The sequence below is a fragment of the Gymnodraco acuticeps genome, unplaced genomic scaffold, assembly GCF_902827175.1.
Source record: "Gymnodraco acuticeps unplaced genomic scaffold, fGymAcu1.1, whole genome shotgun sequence".
NCBI classification, from domain to species: domain Eukaryota; kingdom Metazoa; phylum Chordata; class Actinopteri; order Perciformes; family Bathydraconidae; genus Gymnodraco; species Gymnodraco acuticeps.
This window is the reverse complement of record NW_022992126.1, coordinates 2,355,809-2,382,709: the sequence shown is the minus strand read 5'-3', so window position 1 is coordinate 2,382,709 and position 26,901 is coordinate 2,355,809. Positions and strand designations below refer to the sequence as shown.

The window sequence follows — 26,901 nt, the reverse complement described above, 5'->3', positions numbered from 1 at the left end:
GGCCCTCCCCAAAATGGACCGGTGAAAAGTGGTAACCTGGTTATTTTCAGCGCGTCACTGGCTCCTCTCCAGTTATAGGTTCCCGTCGGGGAGCAGCAATGTGGCCCCGAATTTCCAATTATTTTGCAAGAGGACTTTTAGAACAGCCAAGAGCAATACACTGAGTATTGTCCAAGCATGCGTTTGGCTGTAACGGCACACATTCCTGCGGTGTGTTGGCTCGCCCGTCCTCATGCAGGTCTCTGCCGCGCTAAGCTGCGTCTCCGGCGGCTCCTCTGCGCCTCTCTCGAGGTGTTCCCCTCTTTTATCTATGCTTCAGGAGGCTTTAAACATCCCAGGTTCATCACACCTCTCACGTTACCTCCCTGAATCGACAACATGTTAGTGGGCTGCGACCCCTGCCGGTAGGAAAGCGCCATGACACTTCATTACATGCATGTGACACTCACAATTTTATTCACGTGAGTGTTGTCACGTAAAACAGCGTGACAGTTGAATCATTTTTGAACACTCGGTGAGTTCATCACATGTATAAGACAGGAACAATTATATCCTGCTTATGTTATGAATGGACTTGTTTTCTATAAAAACATTATTGTAATTTTGCTATAATATTTGTTCACATTAGTCCGTTTTACATTGCTTCAGACGTGTGAAAAGCAAGTCAGATATTGTACTTAAATAAAAGTAGAAGTAATCAGATCTTGTACTTAAATAAAGTAGAAGTACTCAGGTCTTGTAGGCTACTTAAATAAAAGTGGAAGTGCAGTCTAGAACAAGGGAAAGTCCTTCATTCAAAAATGTTACTCAATTAAAGTAGCCTACAATAGTGGCATCTCAATGTACTTATACGTACTCATTATGCAGATTGGCCCATTTATATTATGTTTTGATTATAATTATTGATGAAATAATGTGTTTATCAGTGCTGGTAAAGGGGCAGCTAGTTTTAAAGACGTTATATACTGCAGGGTTGTAAATGTACTTTAGCTGTGACTAAAGTCTTCGTTAAGTGTTTTTATATTTCACCTCATTAATCCAAATCTGCATGTAACCAAAGATATTAAATAAATATAGTAGAGTAAAAGTACACAATTTATCTCTGATTTGTAGTAGCATTTTCTATCTCATTGTTTTTAGTATTTTTGTTATCATACTTTTTACATGTTGCATTCTATTACAATATAATTGTGTTTCTCGGTGTCATGCTTCACTTTTAGTTGGTTACCTACGCTATCATATGGTTAATGGTTTGAGTCAGCTGCTTAATTTAGACAAGCCCACAATAATACCGGAAATTGGTTGTTGTCCTACCAAAATAAAAGAAAGACCTGCAACTTTTGTCCTGAATTATTTACCCGAGTTGCAGATGTAACCTTTTTTTCCGTCACACTCCTTTTTTCGTGTTCTTTTTATATGCATTTGGGCACATTTTGTCACTAATATATTGTGTAACTGCTTGGGAAATAGATGAATCGTATTTTAAAAGGTTTGACCGGAAGCGAAGTGTTTGATTCGACGTCAAACGGCAATGTCCGACTCTGGAGGCGACCTGACAGGAACACACCCGGCTTCTCCTAAACATCGCATCGTGTCATCACTCCGGCAGCAGCAGGGCGGATGTTCTTCATCGTCTTCACCATCACATTAGCATCTGACACCCGGCGGTGAGTCTCAGTCTATGGTCGCTCTCTGTAAATGAATGACATCGCATACAGGCTATACACAATCCTCGTCTTGTTATATGTTCTAATCTCATGTCAGATCACGTGAAACTAGTTTAGTACTGGACCAATAGTCAGTTTACTGGTGCAGAGATAGACTTATGTAAAGACCCCTTTGTGTTTAAGACACTGCAAGTTGTGCCTCTGTTGCTAAAGCAGATAAAGACCACACATTACAAGCAATCAATCTTGTTTGTTTTACTGTCAACATAACGCACTGAAATTATAGAGAATTCCCGCTTTCAGTGTTAAATCTATACTTATTGAATATTAGTGCAACAACTTGAAGCATATTTACTTTATAGCCTGGGAAAGTTCTAATGTATAGTAGTTTCTCTTTCTCTTAAAATCACTGTACATTTTACATACATATATTCAGTTTAATATTTAATATGCCATCTCTCACATACTTATGTGAATATAATAACTTGCTTTATATCTTGTTAATTTGTAAATTCAACATGTATATTTTCTACTTTCTTGTTTATTTCTAGTCTTTTAATTTGTATTTCACAATGCCATGTCTTTATGCTCCTGCAACACAACAATGTCCAAAATTGGGATCAATAAAGTACTATCCTATCTCTCTCTCTTATTTTATACCCAGAATACTCTTTTTAAATTAAATTCACATGTGCAGATATATATAAGTGGAATAAAAAGTGCAATATGTGCCTCTGCAATTTAGTGAAGTAGAACTTTAAAAAGCATCAAAGAGAAACACTCACCTTGATTACAAGTTGAATAATTCAACAAATGTTTCTTTAACGCATCTTAGAAAAAGAGTGCATTGGTGTAAAGATGGCTTGTTGATCAGAAGTTTAACTCTTCACACGGTCTCTTTTTTTAACTATTTTTTATAATCTTCTCGGATGGAGTCACTCAGGATCACATGGTCTGTTCATGTTTGATGTGCATTTTGGTGGATATTAGTGTGCCCACACAGTGCTCTCTCCTCACTCTCCATGCAGTGCAGTGGTGCCGACAGGTGGCGTATGCGGGCGCCCCTCACGATGGTTTCTCCCACCATGAAAGCGTTGGTAGATGCTGTATGGGGGATTTGGAGCATCGGGGCCTCCATTTATGACTACATTCACACCAACGCCATGGAGGAGCGCATCCACGCCCTGGAGGACATCATCACCATCCACCAGTGTGTGATTGGACTTCTGTCCACAGGCGTATTGGTACTCTTTACTTACGTCTTTTTCAAGAAGCTCTGATGATGTGTGAAGGGGTGGACTGACCAGATTCAGGCATTAGGGTTCAGTGTGGTTGAGAACATTGACCAGACATTTAATGAGGGATTTGTACACATTGGGTACATCTACATGGGCACACTGTCTTTATTCAGATAGTGTCCCATGATGGGAAAAAACACCTCAAAAAGTTATTCATAATCCAATTAAATAGAGAATACGTCTGTAGGTGTCTAGGAAATGCCTCAACATCGTGATTCACAACTTTTCAAAAGGGAACATTAATGAAAATAATAATTAGCCATAACTTCTGCCTTAAAGCACATTGTTTTAAGTGTAACGATATTATTTGTTAAGTTTGCACTAATATTCTCAAGGACTGACCGAGATAACAGGAGGAACTAGTGTCGGAGTGCAGAGGTTCTTTAATAGTGTTGAATTTAAACTAAATTGTTTATTGATATTTTACTTAACTGTCATCATAGTTCTGCTATAAACATATTTCAATAGTTAGACTATTATTGAGTACGTTTTGTGATAACTTTTACCAAGCCTGTAAAGATATTTCATTTGTCTGAGATTGTCCAATGAAAGAAATTGCATCCTAAAATCCCTTTGCGATACAATTTTATAGGTGTATTATCTACACTATTAGACTCTAAATCCTACATTTGTCATGTTATACCTCCTAGCTTAAACATTACTGAGGGTGCCTCTGCAGGGATATGCGACAATTTGAAGTGTCCTTAAAAAGTAGCTATAAATATATATCTATGGACAGTTCTTGTAGCTGGCCATTGAATTATTGTATAGCAGTGATGGATATCTCAAAGTGCTACTGCTTGTATTTGTTTTTTTCGGGTTGGAGTTTGAAATATATTCTTGGTACCGACTGCACCTACTGGTTACATTTGTGAATTTAAGAAGATAAAGGATGTTTTGTCATAGTAACTTAATTAACCAACTATTCCTGCCAAGATAACTATTTGAAGAAGTGGTGGGTCATAAAAACTACTGCTGTGTGAATCCATAGTTTAGAGAAAGTGTGTTTATCTGTGTACATGTGTAATGTCTCAGAGGGACCAGGACATATTGAAAGACTGTTTTAATATCATAACAGCATCAAAGTTGGCATCACAACATTTCAAATAAATGTGGAACTCTATAAAACTGGACATCCTTACCATATTACATGCTACCAACATCAGTATGATATCAAATGTGGTAACAAACTGTCATAAATGGAAAGTTTTAAAATACAACTGCCCTTTCAAGAACATTTTACCCAACAATGCTGGAACAATTGAAGAATATTCAACAGGCCTGAAGGCAATGAAACAACTCATAGATGGTCATAGCACCAACCATGACCCTGCTGATAAACTTCTACACAATTGTTGAACACTGGCTGTTGCTATGGGAACTTACGACACTACTTGGACCTTTTTAGGTGACTCATAAGTGTCCAGTCTGCATCAGAGTAAACCTGCAGGTGAACCTCTCCACGCTCTCCCCCTCCAGGAACTTCATGGCTCTCCAGTGGATCTTGCCACTGTTCTCTGGCTGACCAAAGGTTCCCATTTCCTCCTGGATGTACTGCAGCCACAGATCTTCAGAGAAATACAAACAACAAAACATTTTTAAGGAAAGATAGTGCCAGGAAAATAAAACAATCTGACACCCAACAAGGCTTTTTTCATTTATCCCAATTAAAAAGGTTTCCTTTGGCCTTGAAACCAGATTAAAAGTGTGTTTGGGATCCAGCCACAGATACATTTTCAAGTCTAAGATTTTATTTTAAATGTATTTTGTGAACAGATACCAGCTACAGTGGAGGAAATAAGCATTTGATCCCTTGCAGATTTTGTAAGTTTGCCCACTTACAAAGAAATGAACAGTCTATCATTTTAATGGTAGATTTATTTTAACAGTGAGGGTAAGAATATCAAAAAGAAAATCCAGAAATGTACATAATATAAGGGATCAAATACTTATTTCCTCCACTCTATCTGGTCATATAACTAATACTGTATTTGGCATTGACACACGTCTTGTTATATTTTAGTCCTCTATACTTGATTACCAGGATTTTGTGAATAAATATTTTAAACAAACATTACTCTTCCGTTTGTCTCTAGTTACTTTGAGGAATTTAAACTCTGCTCACCATCATCTGAGGTACCAAACTCCTGCAGGGCCCTCTCAAAGTAGTCTCTCAGAAAGTTCATCTTTGGAGTTTCCTGGAAGAACAAACAACATTTACAGCTCAAGACTTTTCAGCTCTTGTCTAAGTTTATTGGTAGTACAAATGATATCAAGTTCACCAAATAACTGTCCCCACAATTTCTTGGTTTTTGTTCAAAGTCTTCTGTAACAATTTGTAAATCGAACTTCCGCTTATTGTCACATGATCTGTTCTCCACCTCAGACCTAAAGATTGAGGTGCAGGTTATGCAGGAGATTTTACACGTTACAAAAAGTAGTTTCTATACTCACTTGTTCCTTCTCAATATTAATCATTGTGGTGAAAAAGGCCTTGGACAAGGGACGATTTTCCTGTAAGCTGCAGAAGAAAATAAAAGATTTCTTAATTTAAAATGTACAGCTTTGTTACAGGAAACACTTCTCCAGACTTTATTTTGTATTCACACCAGTGTTTTGGGACTGATTAAATTCCCTTTCATGTTATTCATCATTTAGATTAAACAGCAGCAGACAAAGTGAAATGTTTTTACCTTGTAAAGGCCTTCCTTGCTTTCTTGTAGCCTCCGGTGGAGAATGACCAATCTAGGTAGCTCTCTTTCATCTCCATGGAAACAGCCGGTACTGCAGACAGCTGACCTCTCTGGGAACAAACACAGAACAAACTGTCTGCAAGGCATCCTCATTTCGGAGGCCAAAACACTGCAGATGAAAGGGGCTATTCATCGATTCCATTTCATCTTTTAAGTATTCACCTGCCGGTATTATCCAGAAAATAACCTGCTTTTTCTGACTTCAGTATATCTGTGTACAACATATTCCATAACTACCAAAATAATTACTATGCCTGCTTTTCCACCAAAGCCAAAAGCGTTGTTACAGGGCAAACAAATACCCGTAAATCTGTGCTAAAAGTTTACAACCTGTTAGTTATCACTGAAAAGATACATACCTGCTAATGCTGAGGAGCAGCAGCAGTTAGTTTCAAAGAGAATCAGGTGTGTTAATATGGACTACCTTAAAGACAGCTTCTGTCTCCTCAGGACTCTGGTTGGCCACACTCCACTGGACCTGCAGCTGCCAGAGAGGAAGACTCTCCTGTCGAGACAAAACGGAAAGGATTTAGCCATCAGTTGGTTTCTAATCAGCACACTGTCAGTGTTGCTTTCTGTAGCATTGAGCAGTGGTTAGTGGTTATGATATCTCCATCCTATCCTAAACTTAGCAAATATACCTAAACTTGCCAAGCTTAGATCAAACTAAGGCTTCAAGACTTAAGAACGGGTTCTTCCAATTATATGGAGCGAAAACTAGTCAGTAACCTAGTGTAGCATGTACAAATCCCCTCTTTGTTCTCAGCTGGTTCCCCCAACATGTCAACGTGCCTTTACGTCATCTTTTTTTACTAAGCTCGCCTTCTTTGCTGTGAAACATGGAAACATTTTATTGTTTGACATTCTCTGAGGGTTTACACCATTTCCCCCCACTTAAGGAGAGTGTTTCTCTTGAGGGAAAAGGCCTAATGAGTGTAGTAATCCTCCTCACACTGCTAGTCTTGTGAAACAGCCACCACAACAATAACCAGCTATTCTGCTTATTTCTGTAAAGGCTGAGACGAAGCATGTATATTCATAGACATACAGCATTATACATTTATGGTGTCAGTGTAACACAAAAACAAGGCAAATAGTGTTTATTTTAATGAACAAGCGAACAATTATGATTAGGCCCAAATATCTGATGTGCTGCAGGGGATTTTTTAATGATTAGTTCACGATCCCACCAAAGCTTACAATTCTAAAAAATCTATCGTTTCGTGTGTCTAATTTTAGTAGTTTTCACACACCGTCAGCTATCCTCACATATGGAAGGAGGCAGCTGAAGCCTATTTAATAACTTTGACATATTAAAATAGATCCTAATTGGGCCAAGGAGATGACCCACTTATACAGCTGTGTGTGTGTGTGTGTGTGTGTGTGTGTGTGTGTGTGTGTGTGTGTGTGTGTGTGATGAGAGCAATTATTATAGTGCAGTAGGAGCACAACTGATGTGGTGAATGTGCTTAATGTAAGCAAACAACATGACTAAACTGGATGTGATAGAGGAACAATTATGTAGAGTAAAAGAGTGTGTGTTATGTGCACCTTGGGATTGATGTGTGTGAGAGCCTCCTGGAATAGCCTGCCCACGTCTCCACTCCCCAGTTGCATGAGCGTCCGCAGACTCAGGCTCCACACTGACACTGATTTGCTGTAGCGCTGCGTGGCAGCCATGGCAATGCTGGCCGCTCCCTCATCATCTCCAGATGAGAGCAGGATCTTCAACTTTATATTGAAATAAAAGAAATGTAAATCACAATTAGATCTCCGTCTCCTCTTTTTTTATTTAAGCTTTGTATCTAAAAAGGTAAATAAATACTTAATACAGTCATTAATGAATGAATACCAATTAACTAGTAATTTGGAGTGGATACAAGTTATTTTTCACTTATAGAAACAACCTTGGCTTTAACCCGAAAGGCCAACATCACATTCCCTATTTACCCTGTTCTGGTCCTCTTGCCAGGCACACATGAACCCTTTGTACTTTGACATGTTCACGCCTTATGAAGTGCATTTGGAAATGGCCTGAAACCGACCATCAATCAAAACCATTATTGGCCTCCCCATATGCTTAAATAGCACTGTTCTCACAACGCCAATCAAGCTACACTAATGCTTTTGTCAACAGACATTTGATCAGTGTTCCAATTAAGGGAGACTGTAAATCCATTAACAGATTTAATTAAGTCATTATCTTACCCAGGTGGTGTAAAACTCCTCCTTCAGCAGTGAGGAGTCGTGCGCACGCTGCAGCACTCCCAGCTGCCTCTCATTCCTCTGTTACACACAAATACATAGATGCACATCAGGATTTACCCCTTGAACAGCCACCTATAAAAATACTATATCCACTGACATCTTTCAGTGTAAACGCACTTACCTTTTCCTTCAGCTCTTGGACGTTGGTCTTTCTCTTCAGCCTCTCCCAGCAGAAGGCCACATAGCAAGTCCACATGGGCTCTAGACACGGAGCACAGCAAGGGTTTCTTATATAGACACATTGAGTTGGCAGGGTATATGCAAGCAGGGCATTAATGCAGCATAGATTTCAGAAAGGCAGTTTAAGGTTGTTTGAAACTTTCAGGCTGCCTGGATAAGATTTTCTTCTTTTCTAAATAAAACTTCAATTGAAATATCCATAGGCGATTTTTATACTTGTTAAACCCCACAGGCCCCTGAAGTAATACATTGATCAAAACTATGAACCAAACCTCAATCCAACATTTGCCTTTGAAAAAATATCCCAGTTATGTCTACTTGCTCACTGTGGATGTATGACCTACCGGTGTTGAGGCTCTTGACCCCCTCCTCATACACCTGGCAGCAGCGCTCCTCTCTGCGGTTGATATCCGAGGCGCGGCCCTTGGCGGTGTGCAGCTCCTCCCCGGCCCCCGGGGCCTCCAGCTCCCTCTTAGCCATGAAGTCCCACGTCAAGCTGTCTTCTGTGTAGTTATCCTGTAAGCTGCAATACAAGAGGAGGGGAGCAGGTACATTCATGCTTAGGGATGAAGTCCTGTTTGAGTTCATGAATGCTGTGTGGCTGAGTGAGCTGCTGCCTTACTCTTGCAAGATGAAGTCCTGGAGTTCTTTGGTGAAGTCAAAGATAGCTGCTATGTTCAGAAGTGAAATGACAAACTCTGCTTCTGTTGGACAAAAAGAGCAGTGGTTCAAAGGTTAGATGTCTCAATCTGGCCATTTCTGTTGATGAACGGAGATTGGACATTTTTAGAATAACTTTTTTACAGCAAGTTGGATGTATAGATTGACACTACTTTCCAGTCTGTATCATCACTGTGACGCTAGTGGCCACCGCCAGTTAGCATAGTTTAGCATAATGAGTGATGTTGGGGGAAACAATGTGTGAACAAATTAGATTGTGGTTATACAAGGGATTATGTGTATAATCTTTGCCAAGTGAAAAAAGTGACGTACACAAATATTTTGACAAAGTTTATGTCTAATGCATAATTTTCTTACTCAAAATATAAATATACTAAATGTTTTAATAAAATTAAATATGAAATGTACAATGTTATGGTGGTTTTGTTTTGGAACAGAATCAGAGATTATTTTAGAAAAATCCTACCTTTGATTTTCCCTGTAGCATCTCTATACACAACCTCAGCCAGTTTCCCACTCAGAATCTCTGGAGAAAACTCATATTCCCCCTGAAAGAAGTGAGAAGCAGAGTATTCAGGCATTGAAAACAGTAAGAGCTTCTGTGTGTATTATTTTATTTTTTGGTGAATTTTGAAACACTCACCAGGTCCATCTTAGCTGTCTCCAGGTCGTTCTTCTGCTTCCTCAGTTTCTCACAATGCAGCAGCTCCATACGGAAGTACTAATAAAGAAGTTGTTGGATACAATTAGAAAATAATATTTGACAAATACCCAATCATCCCTCTTTCAACCACAGCTACGGCTCCTTTCACTAAACTTTGTAGAAGTAAACTAGATAAGTAAGTTCCTCAGGTTTCATTACAGCGGAAGTGATAGTGTTGGATATAAGACGAAACAAGTATATATTTTATTGTACCTCCTGGTAGACTTTCTTGTTGTTTGGATGGAAGCGCAGAGCCCTCAGAAACAAGTGTCTGGCACTTTCTGAGGAACTTCTGTCCTCCAGCTCACTCTTGGCTGCCATGATCCACAAGGCTTAAAGAGGGAGAATCACAAAGTCACTATTAAAATACAGTTCATAGTCACTTTGTTCAAACTGTCTGAAAAGCATTATCTTCTTTACCTGGTTTGTCCGGGTGTATAGCAAGCATGGCTGAGAACACTTTGCTGATCTGGCCTTTGGTAGCCTGAAGAAAAAGCAAGTTAAAGATCATTGTTACCATGAGGAGACACTGTGTTTGGTCAGAGTTGGACTTAAATCAAATTAATAGATCATTACATACCCATTTCTTACAGAAAGCGGCATGGGAGAGCCACAGCTGCACATCACCCTGTGGAGAGAAGACTATTCACTCAGTTATGCTTACAATAAACTGTCAGTCAAAGGACAAAGCATATTGATACTTTCTTGTAATAGATGAATGCATTGATTTCATTATTACACACCAAAAATGTAATATGAATGTATACATTACCTTCCACTTATTTGTTGCTCTTTTAAAGACACTATTTATTCTATGGATGATTGGGAACTCGATCTCCTCTTTTTTGAACTGGTAATGTATGTGCTGCAAAAGTAAAGTTAGAGACGGTCAAGTGATGTGACATTCACTCCAATTGTTTCGCATGCATGTTAAAGTGTACCACTAGTATACAAAAAAGGTTAATATGAATATAAAAACAAAGCATTTGCCACTTACCACTCTTCTCTTCTTGACCAGCTCTAACACATTGATTTCATACTGCAATTAAACGAAATTGTTGTTAGTACTTTTAACACTATCAGTCATAGCTTGAATAATGTGATCAAGAAAAACCTTATAGATGATGATTAGGGCACCTTACCTGGATGTATGCAATGAAGTCCTCTTTATTTACAATCAACCTATGCAGCTTGTATTCAAGAGCTGTGGCTCTTTTGATTATGGATCTGAAATAATAAAAAGGAAACAAGTTTATTTAAGATGGAATCTGACAATCCCAATTTGAGCTTATTCTTTGCAACGAGAAAGTAATAATGTGACAAAATATATGTTTTTGTCAAGTTTTCCTCTTTAATCTATCCCTATTCCTGTCAATTGCCAACACAACAAATGTGAGATGTTTGTCTGCTGAATACACACATTTGGAAACCCTCGGTAAATCAGATGTTGTCTTACTTGACTTCTTTCTTGGTGAACAGCCCCACTCTCTCCAGCTGCTCTAACTCGGGGATCCTCTCCTCGATCCGCTGCTGAACGATCTCCGCCATCTTGTCCACGCAGCTATTACGGGTTATTCGGTGATAATAAAGTTAGTAATGTCAACTTTATAACGGAATACCCAACGACTAGCAGCAATGAGGCTGGTTTTCTCCTACACATGTGTGGAAGTTGTGATCCGCCGATCACTTCCGGTTCTGTCTGCAAATAGCTCCGTCTGGAAACACGATCAGTGTGAGCAGCTTTGTGACTAAATGTAATTCTGGCCAGCTTCTGTTACTAACAAAGTGATTAGTTTGATATTAAAGAAAATTAAATAGACAACTGCTAAATAAATTCAAATGGGGATAACATAGCTATTTTTATTTGTTTTAGCTCATTTAAGAAAATGAGTCTTAGCATGTTATTATCCGTATTGTTTTTATAATGTTTTTGATACAATTAAATATAGGCTTTTTCTCTTTACAATGCACTGAAATATTTATAATATGATCAATTAATTAACAGTAATAAGTTACAGAAACGTAGAAAAAAAGGTGTATGACTATTAATTTTTGCCTTTTTTGTGTTTTTATCATGTTGTAAACTGTATGCATTTATGCAGCTTATGCAGTTCAGTTTAAATCAACACTGTGATTTAATAAAAAACGAATATAATGCAACTTTCACAATATGATGCTGTAAATTATATACAATTGTCTATATAATAATAATACAATTGTGATAATGTATTTGCACTTTTCCTAAAACATCCAGAACAAAGTGCTTTACCATAAGGGAACATTGAATAATAAGAGACTCTGAGCTGTAGGCTGAGTTTGATGAGCTTTCTGATCAACTAGATTTCCCGCAAAATCACAGAAAGCAAGAGCGGGTTGTATGTTATCTCCGGAGGTTAGCAGCCAATCACAGTGCTGGATTCTCTCAGTACGTCTCCTATTGGCTGACAACTGACTCCTGCTCTGTTGTTCAGTACAAATTGAAGGAATCCAAACCGAGAATAAATTACACAAAGATAATAAATCATTTTATCCATAATACTCCAACCAGCTCCGATATAAAACGTTATTTATAACAGTTGAATGCTGGAGAACCTCAGACATATAGAGGCTTGTTTTCTAGTAAACCATGCTAGCATTGCTAGCTAACTAGCCAGCGTCTCGTCGCCTCCTCCTCATCTTCATGGGTTTCTGCTGCTGAGTCTGCCAGGCTTGTGCTGGAGGCAGCGAGGCTAACCAATTAATGCCATCGGCCAGGGTGGGTTGTCTTTATTTATGCCCGACATTTAGGGCAAGCCGATGTTATGATTTTTGATAATCATAGTGTGAAAACACGGATGAATACTTCGCTGGAATACCAAGCTAACTAACATGTTAGCATTGTGCTCTTACCCAAGCTAGTTAGCTCGACTGCTAACTCGAGTATTTGCCTACCGGCTAACATGTTGTTTTGCCACCATTTGTTCTGTAATGATGAGTGTGTTAACATGTGCCATCGTCTGACTCGCAGAACTCAGGACATATTATGAGTGGGGCGAGTTGCAAAGCTAACGGCGCTGTGTACCCCGCCTCATCAGCAATGATGAATTCTGTGAAGAAGCCGAAGATGGAGCAGATTCAGGCCGACCATGAGCTGTTCCTGCAGGCCTTTGAAAGTGAGATTTCAACACTCGGCACTTTGTAATTTCACTTTTCTGTCTTGGTAACGCGAGAATAACTTTTCAGTGCATTCAGTTAGCATTTTGTTACCTAGTTATCTTTGCTGCTGCATATTTTGTTTACAAAAACGGCTTTTGACTGACAGGCCTCCCTACTTGACAGCCTTAAGCGAGCTCCAGATATTGATTATTTATTTTCTAACTAAATTAATTTCATTTTAGCTGTTCTAAGGGTGGCACGTAACAGACTGGAAGAAATAAATAGTTTATTATATGGTCAGTTTAACTTTGGCTGTTTTAGCTTCTAATCCACCACCTGTTAACACCCCTTATTTTGGCATGTGTAATCAACAATATGGATGACATATTTAGATGTTGACTCAGGATGGGATTAGCAGCTTGTTGTTGTTGGGCAGAAGCACTCTGTCAAAATGAGAGCAACCCGTTTGTTATGCTTATGTTACAGATTTAAGTGGATTCCTGGTTAAACGTAACCAGGAAACATAGTAACAGCATTGCGATATTTACCAAATATCATAATACAACTTTTTTATTTTTCCAGAACCAACTCAGATATACAGATTCCTCCGCACAAGGAATTTGATTGCAGTGAGTGAATTACTGTACATATGTTATTAATTACCCATCGGACTAAAAGTTAGTGACTAATTAATGCTTTTTTGTACAATTTTCAGCCCATATTTATGCACAGGACGCTCACCTTCATGTCTCATCGAAACAGCCGATCAAATGCCAGAAGGTATAAACTTATGTTTTTTCAGTTATGACATATTAATAGAGTTCCTTTTGTATAATCTGATGTATGCTCTGTCACAGTTGTAATGTATTATTTCTGAACCTTTGTTACTTGTCATCTTTCCTCTTAGAAAAACATTCAAAGTGGATGATATGTTGCAGACTGTGGAGAGGATGAAGGTAGAGCAGGATTCTCCAAGGTAACAGAGCTCTACTGTACAAGCGTTGTTGTGTCCCTTCCTAATGGTGTAGTATTTTCAAGGGACTTTAATTATTAGGGAAACTGTATTGACATCATTTACGAACATATGAACATTCATGTTAAAGGTAGGGTATGTAAGTTTGAGAAACCGGCTCGAGATCGCTAGAATTTGAAAATACACGACCGGAGAAAATCTGCCACTTCCTTACAGAGCCCCTCCTCCAACACACGAACGCCGCACATGACCAATGAGGGCACGAGATAAGTTTGTGCACAGATGGAAGGCTGACAGGCAGGTAGGCCATCCAGTTACTTTAGCCGGGCCGGCTAAAATGATTGGTCGTACTTTTTACAGTATTACGACAGTGGTTCTCAAACTTTTTTCAATAATGTACCCCCTTTGAAAAAAAAAATCAGCCAAGTACCCCCTGATCAGCGCAAAAACAATTTAAGGAAAAAATGCCTAATATAAAGAGGCGCTGCACCATCAGTGTCTGATTTATTAAAACAACAACCTTGTAACTGAGAAACACTTAAATGCTACATTTAAAATGTTTACAATCCATCACTAAATTCATGGCAAACCCATTTTAACATCATGCAATAACACTAAGACGACATTAGTTGCATTGAACTGATCTTTTTAATAAGTTGTACAATGTAGTGAGAAACATGGGCTTGTGCTTCACTGAGGATCTTTGTCATTCTGACAGGGAGGCAAACTGCAGTTATTACACTTCGCCTTTTGAAATATGTATAACTCTGTTAATATAACACCCACACTGCTCAAACTTCCTTACTTTTCCTAAAATTTGTATATTTATTCATTTAGTTATTTATTTTGGGGCGTGGGGAATGAAGAGAATATTATGAGCATGGGATTTTGACCCCTCATATAAACATTATGCATAATGCTGCGCTATACTTTGCGGCCACACGCCGTTGCCAAGCAACGCTTATTGTTTAGGTCCTTTGATAAGCAGGCAGTCATATAATTAACTAGAACTATCTAGATCTGATAGATTTGGATATAAACGCGAGTGAAGTATAACCGGACGTGAGAGAGAGATCAGATCAGCTGCTGCTGACGGAGAACACGCAGCTCTGCATGATCACAGCTCCGCCGCTGTGACGGACCGTTGAGTGGAGCAAAATTAAATACACTAAGAGTTAGACATAACACACTTGGCTAGTTTATCTACTCTGGAACTAGCTATACTAGTTATACATATCATGTGTATTATTTACTGTCGGGTCACTTATTACAGGTTCAGCGAGCTGCACGAGACTGACGGGCTGTCAGGAGAGGGAGAGGAAAAGAGAGCACCCCGTTTATATTTCCCATTTTATTATCCAGAATTACTGTAAACCTTTGAATAAAGTAGTTACTATTAGTAGTTTGTTTAAATGCATTACTTATGTTGTTTTTTTCATTAACATAAAATAAATCTCACGTACCCCCTGCAGTACTGCGACGTACCCCTAGGGGTCCGCGTACCCCCATTTGAGAACCACTGTACTACGGCTTCCACAGATTACATTTTTTTTATGGATTTTTTGTCAAAGCACTAAAGATATTCATTGCTATCGGGATGTTAAGAGCATTCCATGGAATATAACAAAAAGTGTATCTCGAGCCGGTTTCTCAAACTTACATACCTTTAATAGTATGAGCGCTTGATTTGACCTATTTTCACTTTCGTATTTTTCTCTTCAGTTTGTCTTCACATCTACAGCTAACATTCACTGGGTTCTTCCATAAGGATGGTGAGCAGGATTTACTTAACTACTTGTGTGTTGTGAATTTGTTCAAAGGGATAACATAAATCAAATCAAAGTTGAGTTTTTTGTTTTGTTTGGACTCTAGTTATGCTCTGACAATCATGTGTGTTTCACTTTAATATTATGTTGTTGTGTATCTAAAAGGGATATAACAGGGTGTCTGTGGGGTCTTAAAAAGTATTAAAAGTTGATAAATCAATTTAGCGAAAATTAAGGCTATTAAAAAGTATTAAACGGCATTTTCCAAGGTATTAAATGTTGTAGCTTGTTTTCAATAAGTATATAAATTGTCCAAAGAGGTTGTATTGTAAAGTGTGCCTGAATGTAACCATTGCATAGGTGTGCAGTGTGATTCTGTGTAGTTTATTTCTGGCATCCCGTTGGATTTGCCGTCATCTGAACAGGACATCGCACGCTCACTGCTTGATAGCGCGCGAAGGTCCGTTTACGCCAGTTGTTAAACAACATCGTTATGGGGAAATGCAAGTTTGCGTCTAAATGGTTGGAAGATAAGGAGGAAGGACAATCAATACTGTATAGTAAATGTGAGGTAAAGTGTGTCGCCAATGTAAACCGGTTAAAACTCCAAGTGGCGATGAGGTCTTAAAATGTATTAAAAGGGTCTTAAAAGGTATTACATTTGACTTCAGGATTCCTGCATATACCCTGTATAAGGACTGTCACTGAACTGAACCTTTTCTCTCCTTACAGAAAAGCCATCTCAGAATTCAGAAAATGAACAAAATTCTGTGTCTTTAGAGGTGCTACTTGTCAAAGTCTGCCATAAAAAACGCAAGGTAAAGTAACATATTAACAGTCTCTCACTTGAGCAGCCAGTCATGTTGTCTTACTTACTCGTGCTGTTTGTTAAATTAAGTTTGGTTGGTTTTTCTTTCAGGATGTCAGCTGCCCGGTAAAGCAAGTGCCTACAGGTAAAAAGCAAGTGCCTTTGAATCCTGAGAGTAACCAAACCAAGCATGGCTCCTACCCCTCCTTACTCGTCTCCAGCAATGAGTTTGAGCCCAGCAACAGCCACATGGTCAAGTCTTACTCGCTCCTGTTCAGGGTGTCACGCACAGGAAGGAGGGATACCAATGGCCTGGTCAATGGAGAGGCCAACGAGAACATTGGTAGGAAATCCACATTGAAGTCTTTTGTTATCTGTTTTGACCAAGTACAGTTTGTTGTTATGAGATCATCATAAGGAGACGATTGCTTAGTTTTCACTGCATTGCACAGCTCAACTCTTTTTTTGGTTTTCCATTAGAAAAAGTTTGTGTTCTACGCCGTCCACCGTTCCAAAAATAAATGCAATTCTTCAAACTGAAATTATCACTTCTAGGTCCGTCCTGTGGTGCCATTAGGCCCAAATATCTTTTTTACCATATACATTAATTTGGAAAGATGTGTCTGTAAATCAGATTATTATTTTTGTGTTAGCTAGCCCGTAACTGTTGTAAAATGCACAAATGGCTGACATTGGAGTTATTTTCTACCTCCCTTTATATCAGTAAGACTGAATATCTGGTAAGTGGAGTTAAGTGGAACCCTGGTGTGCTTGCTATAAGGCCCCATAGATGCAGAAAATCTGGGCAATTTCATTATTAAGTAGTTGAGCCATTTTGGCTTCTCGCACCATTAGGCAATAATCATTAGGATTAGTCTTTTTATACGTCCGTGGCTGAGCCGATACAAGAAGGTGGAGTTAACTCAGTGCCTACCACTGATTGTTGTTTTGTTTTTTTATGGCACGCACAATAAGCCATATCACTACCTATACTCTCATGCGGCATTGCTATTGCGATCATTATATATTCCCGCTTGTGCTTTTTCAGGGGCTGGTACCTGAAGTAAATCGGGCTGAGCCATGCAGTGTAAATCAAGCATACGCTAGATAGATAGATGTAACCCAAATAATTGCTGGTTTGATATGAAATATCTCACACTACTTTTGTATTTTGTTCTTGTGCAAATAAGTTACAGATGCTCCTAGTAGAAAGAAAAGAAGTTCATCCCATAGAGAAGGAGAGACCACAGAGACCTTTGTTGCACAGATGACTGTTTTCGATAAGAATAGGTAAGATTTAAGTTTTAAGATCACTGTTTTGTCGTTCCTTTGATTGTACCTTTTTTTAGAAAGCATTGCTTTTAATCTGCAGGAGATTGCAGCTGCTGGATGGAGAGTACGAAGTGTCGATGCAAGGGATGGAGGACAGCCCTGTCAGCAAGAAGCGCGCTACATGGGAAACCATTCTCGATGGAAAGGTGGGGGAGGTTTGTACATAACGTGTTTAAGGGTTTCCTCCTGTAAGCCTTCCTTTCTTGTCTTTGTTTTCATCTTCACATCAACACATTGCTGACATTACTCTTTATTACTGTCCTGCAGAAACGGCCACCATTTGAGACCTTTTCTCAGGGACCCACATTGCAGTTCATGTTGCGTTGGACAGGCGATGCTAGCGGAAAGTCCACTGCCCCAGTAGCAAAACCCCTCGCTACACGCAACTCCGACAGCTCCAGCCCCATGGAGACCAGAACCAGCAATCACCGAGCTGCCCTCATGAGTAAGTACATAAACAACGCAGGGTAGCTTGAACCTTATAAGATGAGGCTGAATTAGAATAATAGGAGGATATAAATATCATTGTCTGGAAATCACTTGAATTGCATTAAATATGTTTCTATTAAGAACAAGGGGCAAAACACATCTGTCTATATATGATGGGAAGAATAGTACATAGTGAACATGTCTGCCTTATTCCAAATGCGTCTAGGTAATACCAAGCAAAGACCTCAATAAAATCTATTTATTTCAGTCAAGATTCTCTGAAAAAAGCCAAATGGATCATGGTTTTTGATTTCTCCGCCCAATGTGGGATGGTTTATTTGTAACTGAATCTGGCAGTAGGCTGCCAGCAAGTCATTGCTGTTGAGTCTGTGCAATATTTACTTGACTATGTAACTGCTGGCAAATTAACATGTCACTCTTTTGAAAAAGGCTCTGATGCGGCTTTCACACCAGCGCCTTTCCCGTTGTAGCTCCGAGCTAGAGCTTTTCTGGTTCAGCTCCGGTTGCCCTTTTCTGCTCCCGCTTTGTTCACACCACTCAGAACCGGGATGGTATTGCCTCGTCGTTTGCGTCATGACGTAACCGTTTACATGTCTGCTTCATAAAATCCAAACCGCGCGGAAATCCCTCACCGATTGTATGGTTATGCTCTTTCCATCGTTGTGTACAAACTGGATAAAACGCAGGCATTTTGTTGTTGTTCAGGAGGTTGATCCCGCCCATGCCCCTGCCTCGACGTAAGAGAGACGTAAGCGGCCCGCCTCTTAGCTCCGGAGCTCTTGCTTCTAGACCGACAATTTTTTGGAGCTGTAAACGAACCGGATTCCGGAGCTAAGAGGCGCCGCTGCTGCGGTGTGAAGAGGACAAAACGGTACTTTTCAGGCTTTAGCTCCGAGCCGCCGCTGAAAACGCTTTGGTGTGAAAGGGGCATGAGTCAGTAGAAGTCATGCATGAAGTCTGTATATTAGTATCAAACAAAATGTTTGCCTACTGTTTAAGAGCAACAAAGACAGCAGAATTCTATGTTATACTGTTTCTAATTATAAACTAAGAGGATATGTATATTAGGGTCTCAAAGTAGGGATGTCCCGATCACCTTTTTTTGCTCCCGATCCGATTCCGATCATTTGATTTTGAAAATCTGCCGATACCGATTTTTCCCGATCCGATCTTTATGCAATGCATTAAGAGAAAAAAAAGGAAAAAAGCATTCAAGTTTATTTTTTTAATTTAAATGACAGTACCCAACTATCCATTCTATCCAACATGGATATAGCTTCTTTTGTTCACAGCAGCATTGGATCAGTTCAGTTGTGCAGCATTGGATCAAAACAAAATAAAGCTTATCAGTGGTCCACCACAAAATAACCATATAAACAAATTGAGTGCAGATAGTGCACTAACAAAACAAAAGTATTATATTTCCATCTTACTGGAGTAACACAATTCAATAGTAATCAGCAGCGAACCACTTCAACACGTGTATTCACTGCATTCATTTTGTTATTCTATCTACAGTATTGTTGTTTTATAGTTATTTGTTAATGTTTGTAACCCAATTTGTGTTCTTTGAAATTGAAAAGGATATCGCATTGTGTGTGTTACTTTCGTTGCAGTTGTATGTCTTAAGTGTAATTTGGCTTGGCTTCCTATTTATGGACATGTTTTTATTTTGAAGGAGAGTTAGCGCTGTTGACAGGAAGTTGTTGTTGCTTTGGAAACAACGTGACGGAGAAAAGTAATATCTACATATAAAGACAGAGAAAGTAAACGATAACGTTTATGGTTAAGTGTTAGCACCCCCCGAAGAGGCACAAGCTCTTACATTGATATTGGAGATTTCAATAAATTCAATTTGAAAAAAAAACTGGGAAAAAAATTAAAAAACAAATTTCCGAATAACGAAATTGAAACCCGAATAGTACTCCAACGAACGAATATTTGGATATTCGGGTACAGCCCTCGTGTACTCGCCGTGTTGTTGTTGGTGGTGTTTGTTTCTCAGGTGGCGTATTAGATTGGTCGTGTTGAACGTAGCTCTGTTCTTTCCACCACGCGGAACCTCCACCTTGCAAACATTGCATCTGGCTGTTACACTGCCTTCGCTTTCAATTTTATAATACTTCCAAACTCCTGACATTTTCTCTGTCCCGAAGTCACCAGCTGAACGAAGCCTCTCGTTAGCTTACTGCTACTATTAGACACTGCGCCCACTCTGTTGCCAGCTTTGAGAGAAATAAGAAACCAGGTCTGAAAACAAGCCCAAGAGAAGCAACACATACATGATGTTGTGTCATTTTAAACCAAAACTAAGGCCTCAGGATGACTTTAAGACGTGAACATGGTCATTTTTGTTTTGTAATATTAAATACAATTTAAAAAAAAAAAAAAATTATAAAAAAAAAAAAAAAGGATTCCCGATCTTTTTCTCCCGATTCCGATCTTTTAAAAATCAAGTGATCGGCTCCGATCCCCGATCACGTGATCGGATCGGGACATCTCTATCTCAAAGGTTGAGAAATTTGAAATGACGTCAAGGATCTCTTTAGCACTGGTCATTAATTAAGCCACAGAGAAACATTAATTCAACAGCAGAGGAATTTGTTCTAATATCCCTTGCTGATGCATCCCATGAGAAATATTTATAAAAAAAAGGTTTCCCCTCTAATTAAACTGAACTTAATAACGGTTGTGGAATGAAAGGAAAAATCAGCCAAATATTGCATGGTCATGTTATCTGTTCGACGTGTAATAAACCAGTTAAATCACCTACGTTTAAAAAGCAATAACGTTAACATGGAGATGAAACCTGCTATGTTGTGTATTAAATGTTTGGGAAATGTGTGCTTGTTTGTCTCAGTTTAAATGTGTGAAATCAAAGTGATGATTTGGCGATTGTCCAAAGAAGTAACCTGTTCATCTGTTCCCGTCAGCAGTGAAAGAGTCAGTGTGCACAGACATTCAGACGAGGAAAGAGCAGGTCCTGTGTGAGCCGCGGCAGAAGCTACGTATATTTTATCAGGTACACCACAACACAGTAAGAAACACAACTGGGCCTGGGACACTGATTAACAAGAGTCTTTTGGTGAGGTTGCTCAAAATGTACGTATAATGTCACATGTTTGGAATTACTGTCACATTTTGAGAGTTTAACTGGTTTATAAATGTACATCTAGACTAGTACAATGTTCATAAATGTAGCCAAAAAACATGTTTCACTGTTCAGACCCTGTGTGTCACTCAGTCCTTATGGTCTGTGTAGCAAAATGTGACAGTAACGCTGATGTTATGCTAGAATAGAATAGAATCATCAATTTACATCTGATGGAACCTGAGCCTCTTGTTTACCTTGTAACTAATGCAATATATCCATGTTTAGTTCTTGTACAACAATAACACACGGCAGCAAACAGAAGCGAGAGATGACCTTCACTGTCCCTGGTGTACCCTGAATTGCAGCAAACTCTACAGCCTGCTCAAACACCTCAAAATGTCTCACTCGCGCTTCATCTTCAACTACGTGGTAAGAAACCCAATGTGTTTGTCTGTAGGTGTGTGTGGTGTTGCTCATCTTAACAAGACGCCACCTGATTTGTAGCAAAGTTTAAGTAGGCCTGTCACGATTGTGGATGAAATTCTGATAAATGATTCTTTGATAAAGTTTGTCTTTTGTTGTATTTAATAAAGAAAGTCAAAACACAAGTGAAATCGATCTCAAATGCAGGGACAGAACAACTTAATCTTCAGAGGATAAAGAGGTTCTGTACCTAGAATACAGTAACAGTCACACTATATTCATGAAAGGAAGTAGCCAACTAGTCCCACCCATAAACTACCGTAGGCTTTTCTAAACACCCCCACCATTAAACCATAAAACCCCCAGCCCTATAACCATTTGCAAAAATCCCTTTTCCCCCTGTGGAATGTCAGTCCTTCACATATGTGTGTTACACACACACAAAAAATACAATTTAACAGAGTAAAAGACATGATGTATGCTTATATGTGATAATATGATATGATAATTTGACACAACAACGATAACTACTTTTGTCTGACTATATATTGTCCCAGCAGTAATTGCAGGTCGTTACACATATATAGCCACAATAGGAAAATGTGCTAGACCAATAAAGTAAAAAGATATATAACATTATTAGCCATGTAGGTTACTGTTGATGTGTCTTTTTTAAACCTGCTAGATAAGGTGCTTCAATGATCATTCTCGTAACTTGGGCCACATTGTAAAGGCTCCTCAAATCTGCATCTTTACTAGGTTTTTGTTTCAATAAATAACTCCTATTGGCCTGCCAGGTAGTGAGACTACCCTCACATAATTCATTTTTGAATACAGACATGGGAGACTGCCCTGTATCCTTTCTCTGTAATCTGCCTAGCAGCTTAATTCTGAGCTATTTACAGCTTAAACAGATCTGTTGTCTGCACCTGACCTGACTGCAGGGCAGTATCACGGTCAGATAAACAAGGGGTCTAGGAAAACTATTGTACCTACTTTTTTATAATAGCAGCTAAACATTCCTTTTTCTTACCCTCTCTACTCTCTTACAAAGCTGTCTTCCCTAGGGAACCCTTGTTTCTCTGTCTGAGCAGCACTTTTATCCAAAGCACAATGTGGCTTTCCCTTAAGTGAGAAATCACACGTATAACAATGATAACCTGCCCCTAATTTTAAAGCAAATTTCTTTAAGAGTTTCACTGATGTTCCTTTTCTTTTTGTACTTGTTTTTTTTCTGCAGCCTCACCCCAAAGGAGCGCGGATAGACGTGTCCATCAATGAGAGCTATGACGGCTCATACGTTGGCAACCCTCAGGACATCCACAGCCAGCCCGGCTTCGCTTTCAGCCGCAACGGCCCCGTTAAGAGGACGGCTGTAACTCACATACTGGTTTGCAGGTAAACTTGTGACCTCCGTTCAGAAGCGGTGTTTAAATTGAACTCAAATTGGACAATGCAATTAACTTATCAGTTAAATCTGATTTTCACAGTCTGGTTGAGTTAGTAATTCATTAAATGAACATCTAGGAGCTGTCATGAGCAGGGAGCCCGCTCAAAACAGACTAAGACCAAGAGATTGTGGCAGTATTCCGTATCAGCATATGTAATATCTAATAAAGGAGGGAGTATTACAAAAAGATGCTTTCTCTCTCCTGTCCACTAGGCCCAAAAGGATCAAAGCGAGTCTGTCAGAGTTCCTTGAGACTGAGGACGGAGAGTTGGAGCAGCAGAGGACTTATGTGAGCGGACACAACCGCCTGTACTTCCACAGTGACAGCTGCATGCCCCTGCGGCCCCAGGAGATGGAGGAGGACAGCGAGGACGAGAGGGATCCAGACTGGCTCCGAGAGAAGACTGCCACGGTGAGGAGCCATTACTCATCTGCTGTTTGGTTTCTGGCTCACTGTTGAACTGGGTATACACACACTTTGAGCTCAATTTCCCACAAAGAAAAACAAACTTATCATCTCACCTTGGCTGAGTCTTTACACCTGTGTATAATTAACCAGTTGTTCTTGATTAGGAGTAGGGATGGGTGGTGTTACCGTTTTATCCCCGTGTCACGTTCTGCCATGACATGGATTTTGTTTTATTGTGAACTCGCACGTTTGGGTTTATTGTCATTGATTTAGATTGACAACAACATTCATTTTTTGGTAACAATTTCATAAAAATGGTTTGTCCGTGTGAGTGTTTCGGAGGTTCATACTGAGTGAATATAGATTTTGGTGTCGGATTACCATGGCAACAAAGATTCAAAGCATTTGGGTCAGTCCTGCTTGCCATAAATAACTTAAAGATGCTCAGAGCAACAACTATTGAACAACACAGAACACATCTTCAGCTTGCTCTAACGCCCGTACACAATTATATATTTTAGTATTGATTCCCTGATTCTGCTAATATTGCTTTTTAAAGTTGTTCCATTGCTCTCAAGGCCAATTTTCATTAGAATGTGCTTATGTGGGTATTTGTCGAGATAACAGCAAAGGTTTTAATAAACAATAAATTACACTGCGAATAACCATGGTGCATGGTAGTTAGTCATCAGTGTTTTTGCATCACCCTAATCTCACATCTTTTCTTACCTGCAGCAACTGGATGAGTTCACAGATGTCAATGAAGGAGAGAAGGAAGTGATGAAGCTGTGGAATCTGCACGTCATGAAGTATGGGTACGTGGGAAACATTACTGCATCTTCATGAAGTATTCCTTAAAGGTCCCCTATTATGCAAAATTCACTTTCACGTCTTTTATACATCAACATGTGTCCCCTCTGTGGAAAGAGATTCTGAAAGTTTCAGGAAAAAATATTCGCTCACTTTTTGTCCTGATCCATTTATATAAAACCTGTCTGAAAATGAGCTGATCTGATTTTGGCCACTTTATGATGTCATAAAGGTTTTTTGGCTTGTGTAACCATTAGCCAATAACCAACCAAGGTAACCCCCCCCCCCACCTTATCACCTGAATCTCCTCCTGGAGCCATGTTTTGTATATAACTGAGAACTATAATATATTGATGAAAAACAGTATAATAAGGGACCTTTAAGCTTTAAGCAATATAATCGTTGGTTAATGTGTATCATTATGAATGTTAATCTTGACAGATAACGTTTGCTTAGTCACATATACAGTAGGACTAATCTTTGCAGCTCTACTCTTGTTTAGAGTTCCTCTTTTCTCCAGTTTCATAGCAGATAACCAGATGAATCAGGCCATCCTGCATTTCGCGGAGAACAATGGAGCTCACATAATCCGCCGCAAACTCTGCCGCAACTTCCTCCTGCATCTAGTCAGCATGCACGACTTCAACCTGGTGAGCACAGCCACCATCGACCATGCCATGGCCCGTCTGAAACAGATCCAGGAGGAGCTTCCAGACACAGAGGAGGAGGCGCAGCCGGGCCAGAGTCTGGTACCAGCAGCAGCCTGCAACGGCACCGTCACCCCCTCCACCGCAGGGAAACTGGGCAAGAGGACAAAAAGCACACTTACAGACTGATGAAGGATGGATGGATCAATGATTCTCGTATTGTTTTGTTTTTTTCGTTTCATCCTGAATGAACATTTCCAACTCTATGGTGCTTAGATAGGTGGCAGAAGTGGTCAGCGGAGGATCTGACCACAAGCAGACCAGTATACAAGGTAAACAAGTTTTGGGAACTTGTGAACTGAACCAAATATCACCCACATCTACACAAACCAAGATTATGAGGACTGTGGAATGTGAGTTGAACCTACTTAATGTGCATTTTGTAGGAGCCATTGAACTATCTGTCTTTGGGTGAGAGAGTGAACAAACGGTCGGATAATGTGGCGCGACCGCCTTTGGTATGTGATAGACAACTGCATCATGACTACAGTTAAAAATTTACTGGTAACATTGTCACTCTTAATTATTTGTACACATACACAATAACCTTGTTGAGAACTTACCCTTTTAGCTGATTATTTTAGCACTTGGTGTTTGTATTTAGAGAGTTTACCTTGAAATTGTTTCCTCTTTTTTTATTCCTGCTGCACCAAATGTTAAATGCAGCTTTCCCAGTGTCATCAGTGGAGACACTTTCGGGGGTCCAATTTCACTGTTGTGAATGAGACTTCCTTTTAAGGGTCTGACGGTTACAGTCAAAGTCCACACTATTGCCACCAAGTTATAGATTATATAAAGCCTGTAGAGCTTGTTAGGAACCCAATGGTTGCAATGACAATAGTACTGTACTGTAAGCATTGGGATCTGGAACCACATTAAATTATGGTTTGGGTCCATGCTAAAACTCCTACTTCATCACCCCTAAGCCTTTCGGCCTGCATTGATAACAGCTAAAGGAAAGCCAGGGAAATCACTGTTTCTGAATATTTTATTTACGTAAAACAACCAGCAGCACATCATCCCATTTATCATGCATAGCATTCAAGATAAAAGTGATCAACTTTTTCTGATTGCTTGAGTTTGTTTTCACTTTGAGCTTTCAACACGTTTAGTTTTCTTTCAACATGAATGTCGGAAGCTATTGATAGAAACGTAATCTCATCAAATGTTTAACTCTGTCCCGGTATGAATCGGATCACTTTTTAAGTTTCAACGCGATATGCTCTTTATTGGATGTTTGGTTTTCAGATCCAAGTCAATTTTATGTCCCGTTGGGTGCAATTTATGCCAAAGGGGAATATTTCATCAGTCTTTTAGTTCTGTATATTATTTAGCATATTTTCTCTTGTTCATTCCACAACATAAAAAGCAGCTGTAGTTGTGTTTTCTTGTGTGCACCTAAATTGGTGCACATCAACACTCATTCGGTTCAACAGACATCTCTTTTCTGGCTGTATGGGACAACTAAATTGACAATACTCCTCATTTCATGGAAGGTTTCTGTTTTCATCTGACATGTTCACCATTTTATGTAAAAAAAAAATGTACACTCTGGTTAGGGGGACTTTTATATTTAAAGAAATAAAATACATTTGACCTTATTCATGGCTGTCATGTTTGAGTGATTTATGGACACTAGTCATTATTACATTCTATCGTGGACTGTCTGGCAATTCCAGTTGAATAATAACTCAATTTGAATCCGCGTGGACCTTGACTTATAAAGGACATACTGTATATGTTATAATATAAAGAATGACATGTGTTATTAATTGCATAGCTGTCTTTTGAGAGAAATTACCAGCTGCATATTATGTTATAGGTCTTTTAGGTGATATAATTCAGACCTGCAAAACAGTTGGCTTTTCTTAACTTGAAAGTCACTTTTTTCTTGAACTTTTGACCACATAGTCAGACCACATCTGAATGTAGTTTGGTCAATCATTTTTAGTCGCGAAAAAAGCAAGTATCAGTAGCTGAGGTGCAGTTCTAAT

General features: G+C 39.2%; 2 protein-coding genes and 1 long non-coding RNA gene across 13 annotated transcripts; 2 read left to right on the top strand and 1 right to left on the bottom strand.

Moving 5' to 3' along the window:
- The first annotated feature begins 1,534 nt into the window (after positions 1 to 1,534).
- Positions 1,535 to 5,042, top strand: LOC117538051. The gene is made up of 2 exons (XR_004567817.1): positions 1,535 to 1,667; positions 2,696 to 5,042. It is a non-coding gene; the product is annotated as an uncharacterized LOC117538051 (long non-coding RNA).
- utp6 (UTP6 small subunit processome component) lies at positions 4,014 to 11,267 on the bottom strand. Its single transcript, XM_034203555.1, has 19 exons — positions 11,007 to 11,267; positions 10,693 to 10,777; positions 10,548 to 10,589; positions 10,323 to 10,415; positions 10,131 to 10,178; positions 9,971 to 10,034; positions 9,764 to 9,882; positions 9,491 to 9,568; positions 9,314 to 9,395; positions 8,789 to 8,870; positions 8,511 to 8,689; positions 8,108 to 8,187; positions 7,927 to 8,004; positions 7,270 to 7,449; positions 6,143 to 6,223; positions 5,659 to 5,768; positions 5,420 to 5,486; positions 5,091 to 5,163; positions 4,014 to 4,533 (listed from the first exon to the last, which is right to left on the bottom strand). The coding sequence occupies exons 1-19, from the start codon at positions 11,096 to 11,098 to the stop codon at positions 4,379 to 4,381; spliced, it is 1,788 nt and encodes a 595-aa protein (XP_034059446.1). The 5' UTR covers positions 11,099 to 11,267; the 3' UTR covers positions 4,014 to 4,378.
- Positions 11,268 to 11,999: 732 nt separating this feature from the next.
- On the top strand, positions 12,000 to 26,508 carry suz12b (SUZ12 polycomb repressive complex 2 subunit b). Of its 11 annotated transcripts, none has more exons than XM_034203417.1 (17): positions 12,000 to 12,305; positions 12,558 to 12,702; positions 13,268 to 13,314; positions 13,401 to 13,465; positions 13,593 to 13,661; positions 15,381 to 15,430; positions 16,157 to 16,242; positions 16,344 to 16,575; positions 17,429 to 17,522; positions 17,605 to 17,710; positions 17,832 to 18,009; positions 20,948 to 21,036; positions 21,394 to 21,537; positions 22,772 to 22,929; positions 23,195 to 23,393; positions 24,126 to 24,205; positions 24,721 to 26,508. In XM_034203417.1, exons 1-17 carry the CDS (start codon positions 12,291 to 12,293, stop codon positions 25,034 to 25,036), a joined length of 2,073 nt encoding a protein of 690 aa, XP_034059308.1. In that variant the 5' UTR covers positions 12,000 to 12,290; the 3' UTR covers positions 25,037 to 26,508. The 11 variants fall into 11 exon arrangements, with proteins under 11 accessions (XP_034059308.1, XP_034059303.1, XP_034059305.1 ...); XM_034203412.1 differs by having other exon boundaries at positions 12,001 to 12,305; positions 24,703 to 26,508; XM_034203414.1 differs by having other exon boundaries at positions 12,001 to 12,305; positions 17,605 to 17,719.
- The last annotated feature ends 393 nt before the right edge of the window (positions 26,509 to 26,901 follow it).

Coding starts and splice junctions, on each gene's coding strand:
- utp6 (XM_034203555.1), bottom strand. CDS start 11,098: ATGGCGGAGATCGTTCAGCAGCGGATCGAGGAGAGGATCCCCGAGTTA. Junction 5,769..6,142: donor AGACAGAAGCTGTCTTTAAG/GTAGTCCATATT, acceptor GTTTGTTCCCAG/AGAGGTCAGCTGTCTGCAGT. Junction 4,534..5,090: donor GTTTGGTACCTCAGATGATG/GTGAGCAGAGTT, acceptor ATTTCTCTGAAG/ATCTGTGGCTGCAGTACATC.
- suz12b (XM_034203407.1), top strand. Junction 16,243..16,343: donor TCTGCCATAAAAAACGCAAG/GTAAAGTAACAT, acceptor TTTTTCTTTCAG/GATGTCAGCTGCCCGGTAAA. Junction 21,538..22,771: donor GCTTCATCTTCAACTACGTG/GTAAGAAACCCA, acceptor TTTTTTCTGCAG/CCTCACCCCAAAGGAGCGCG.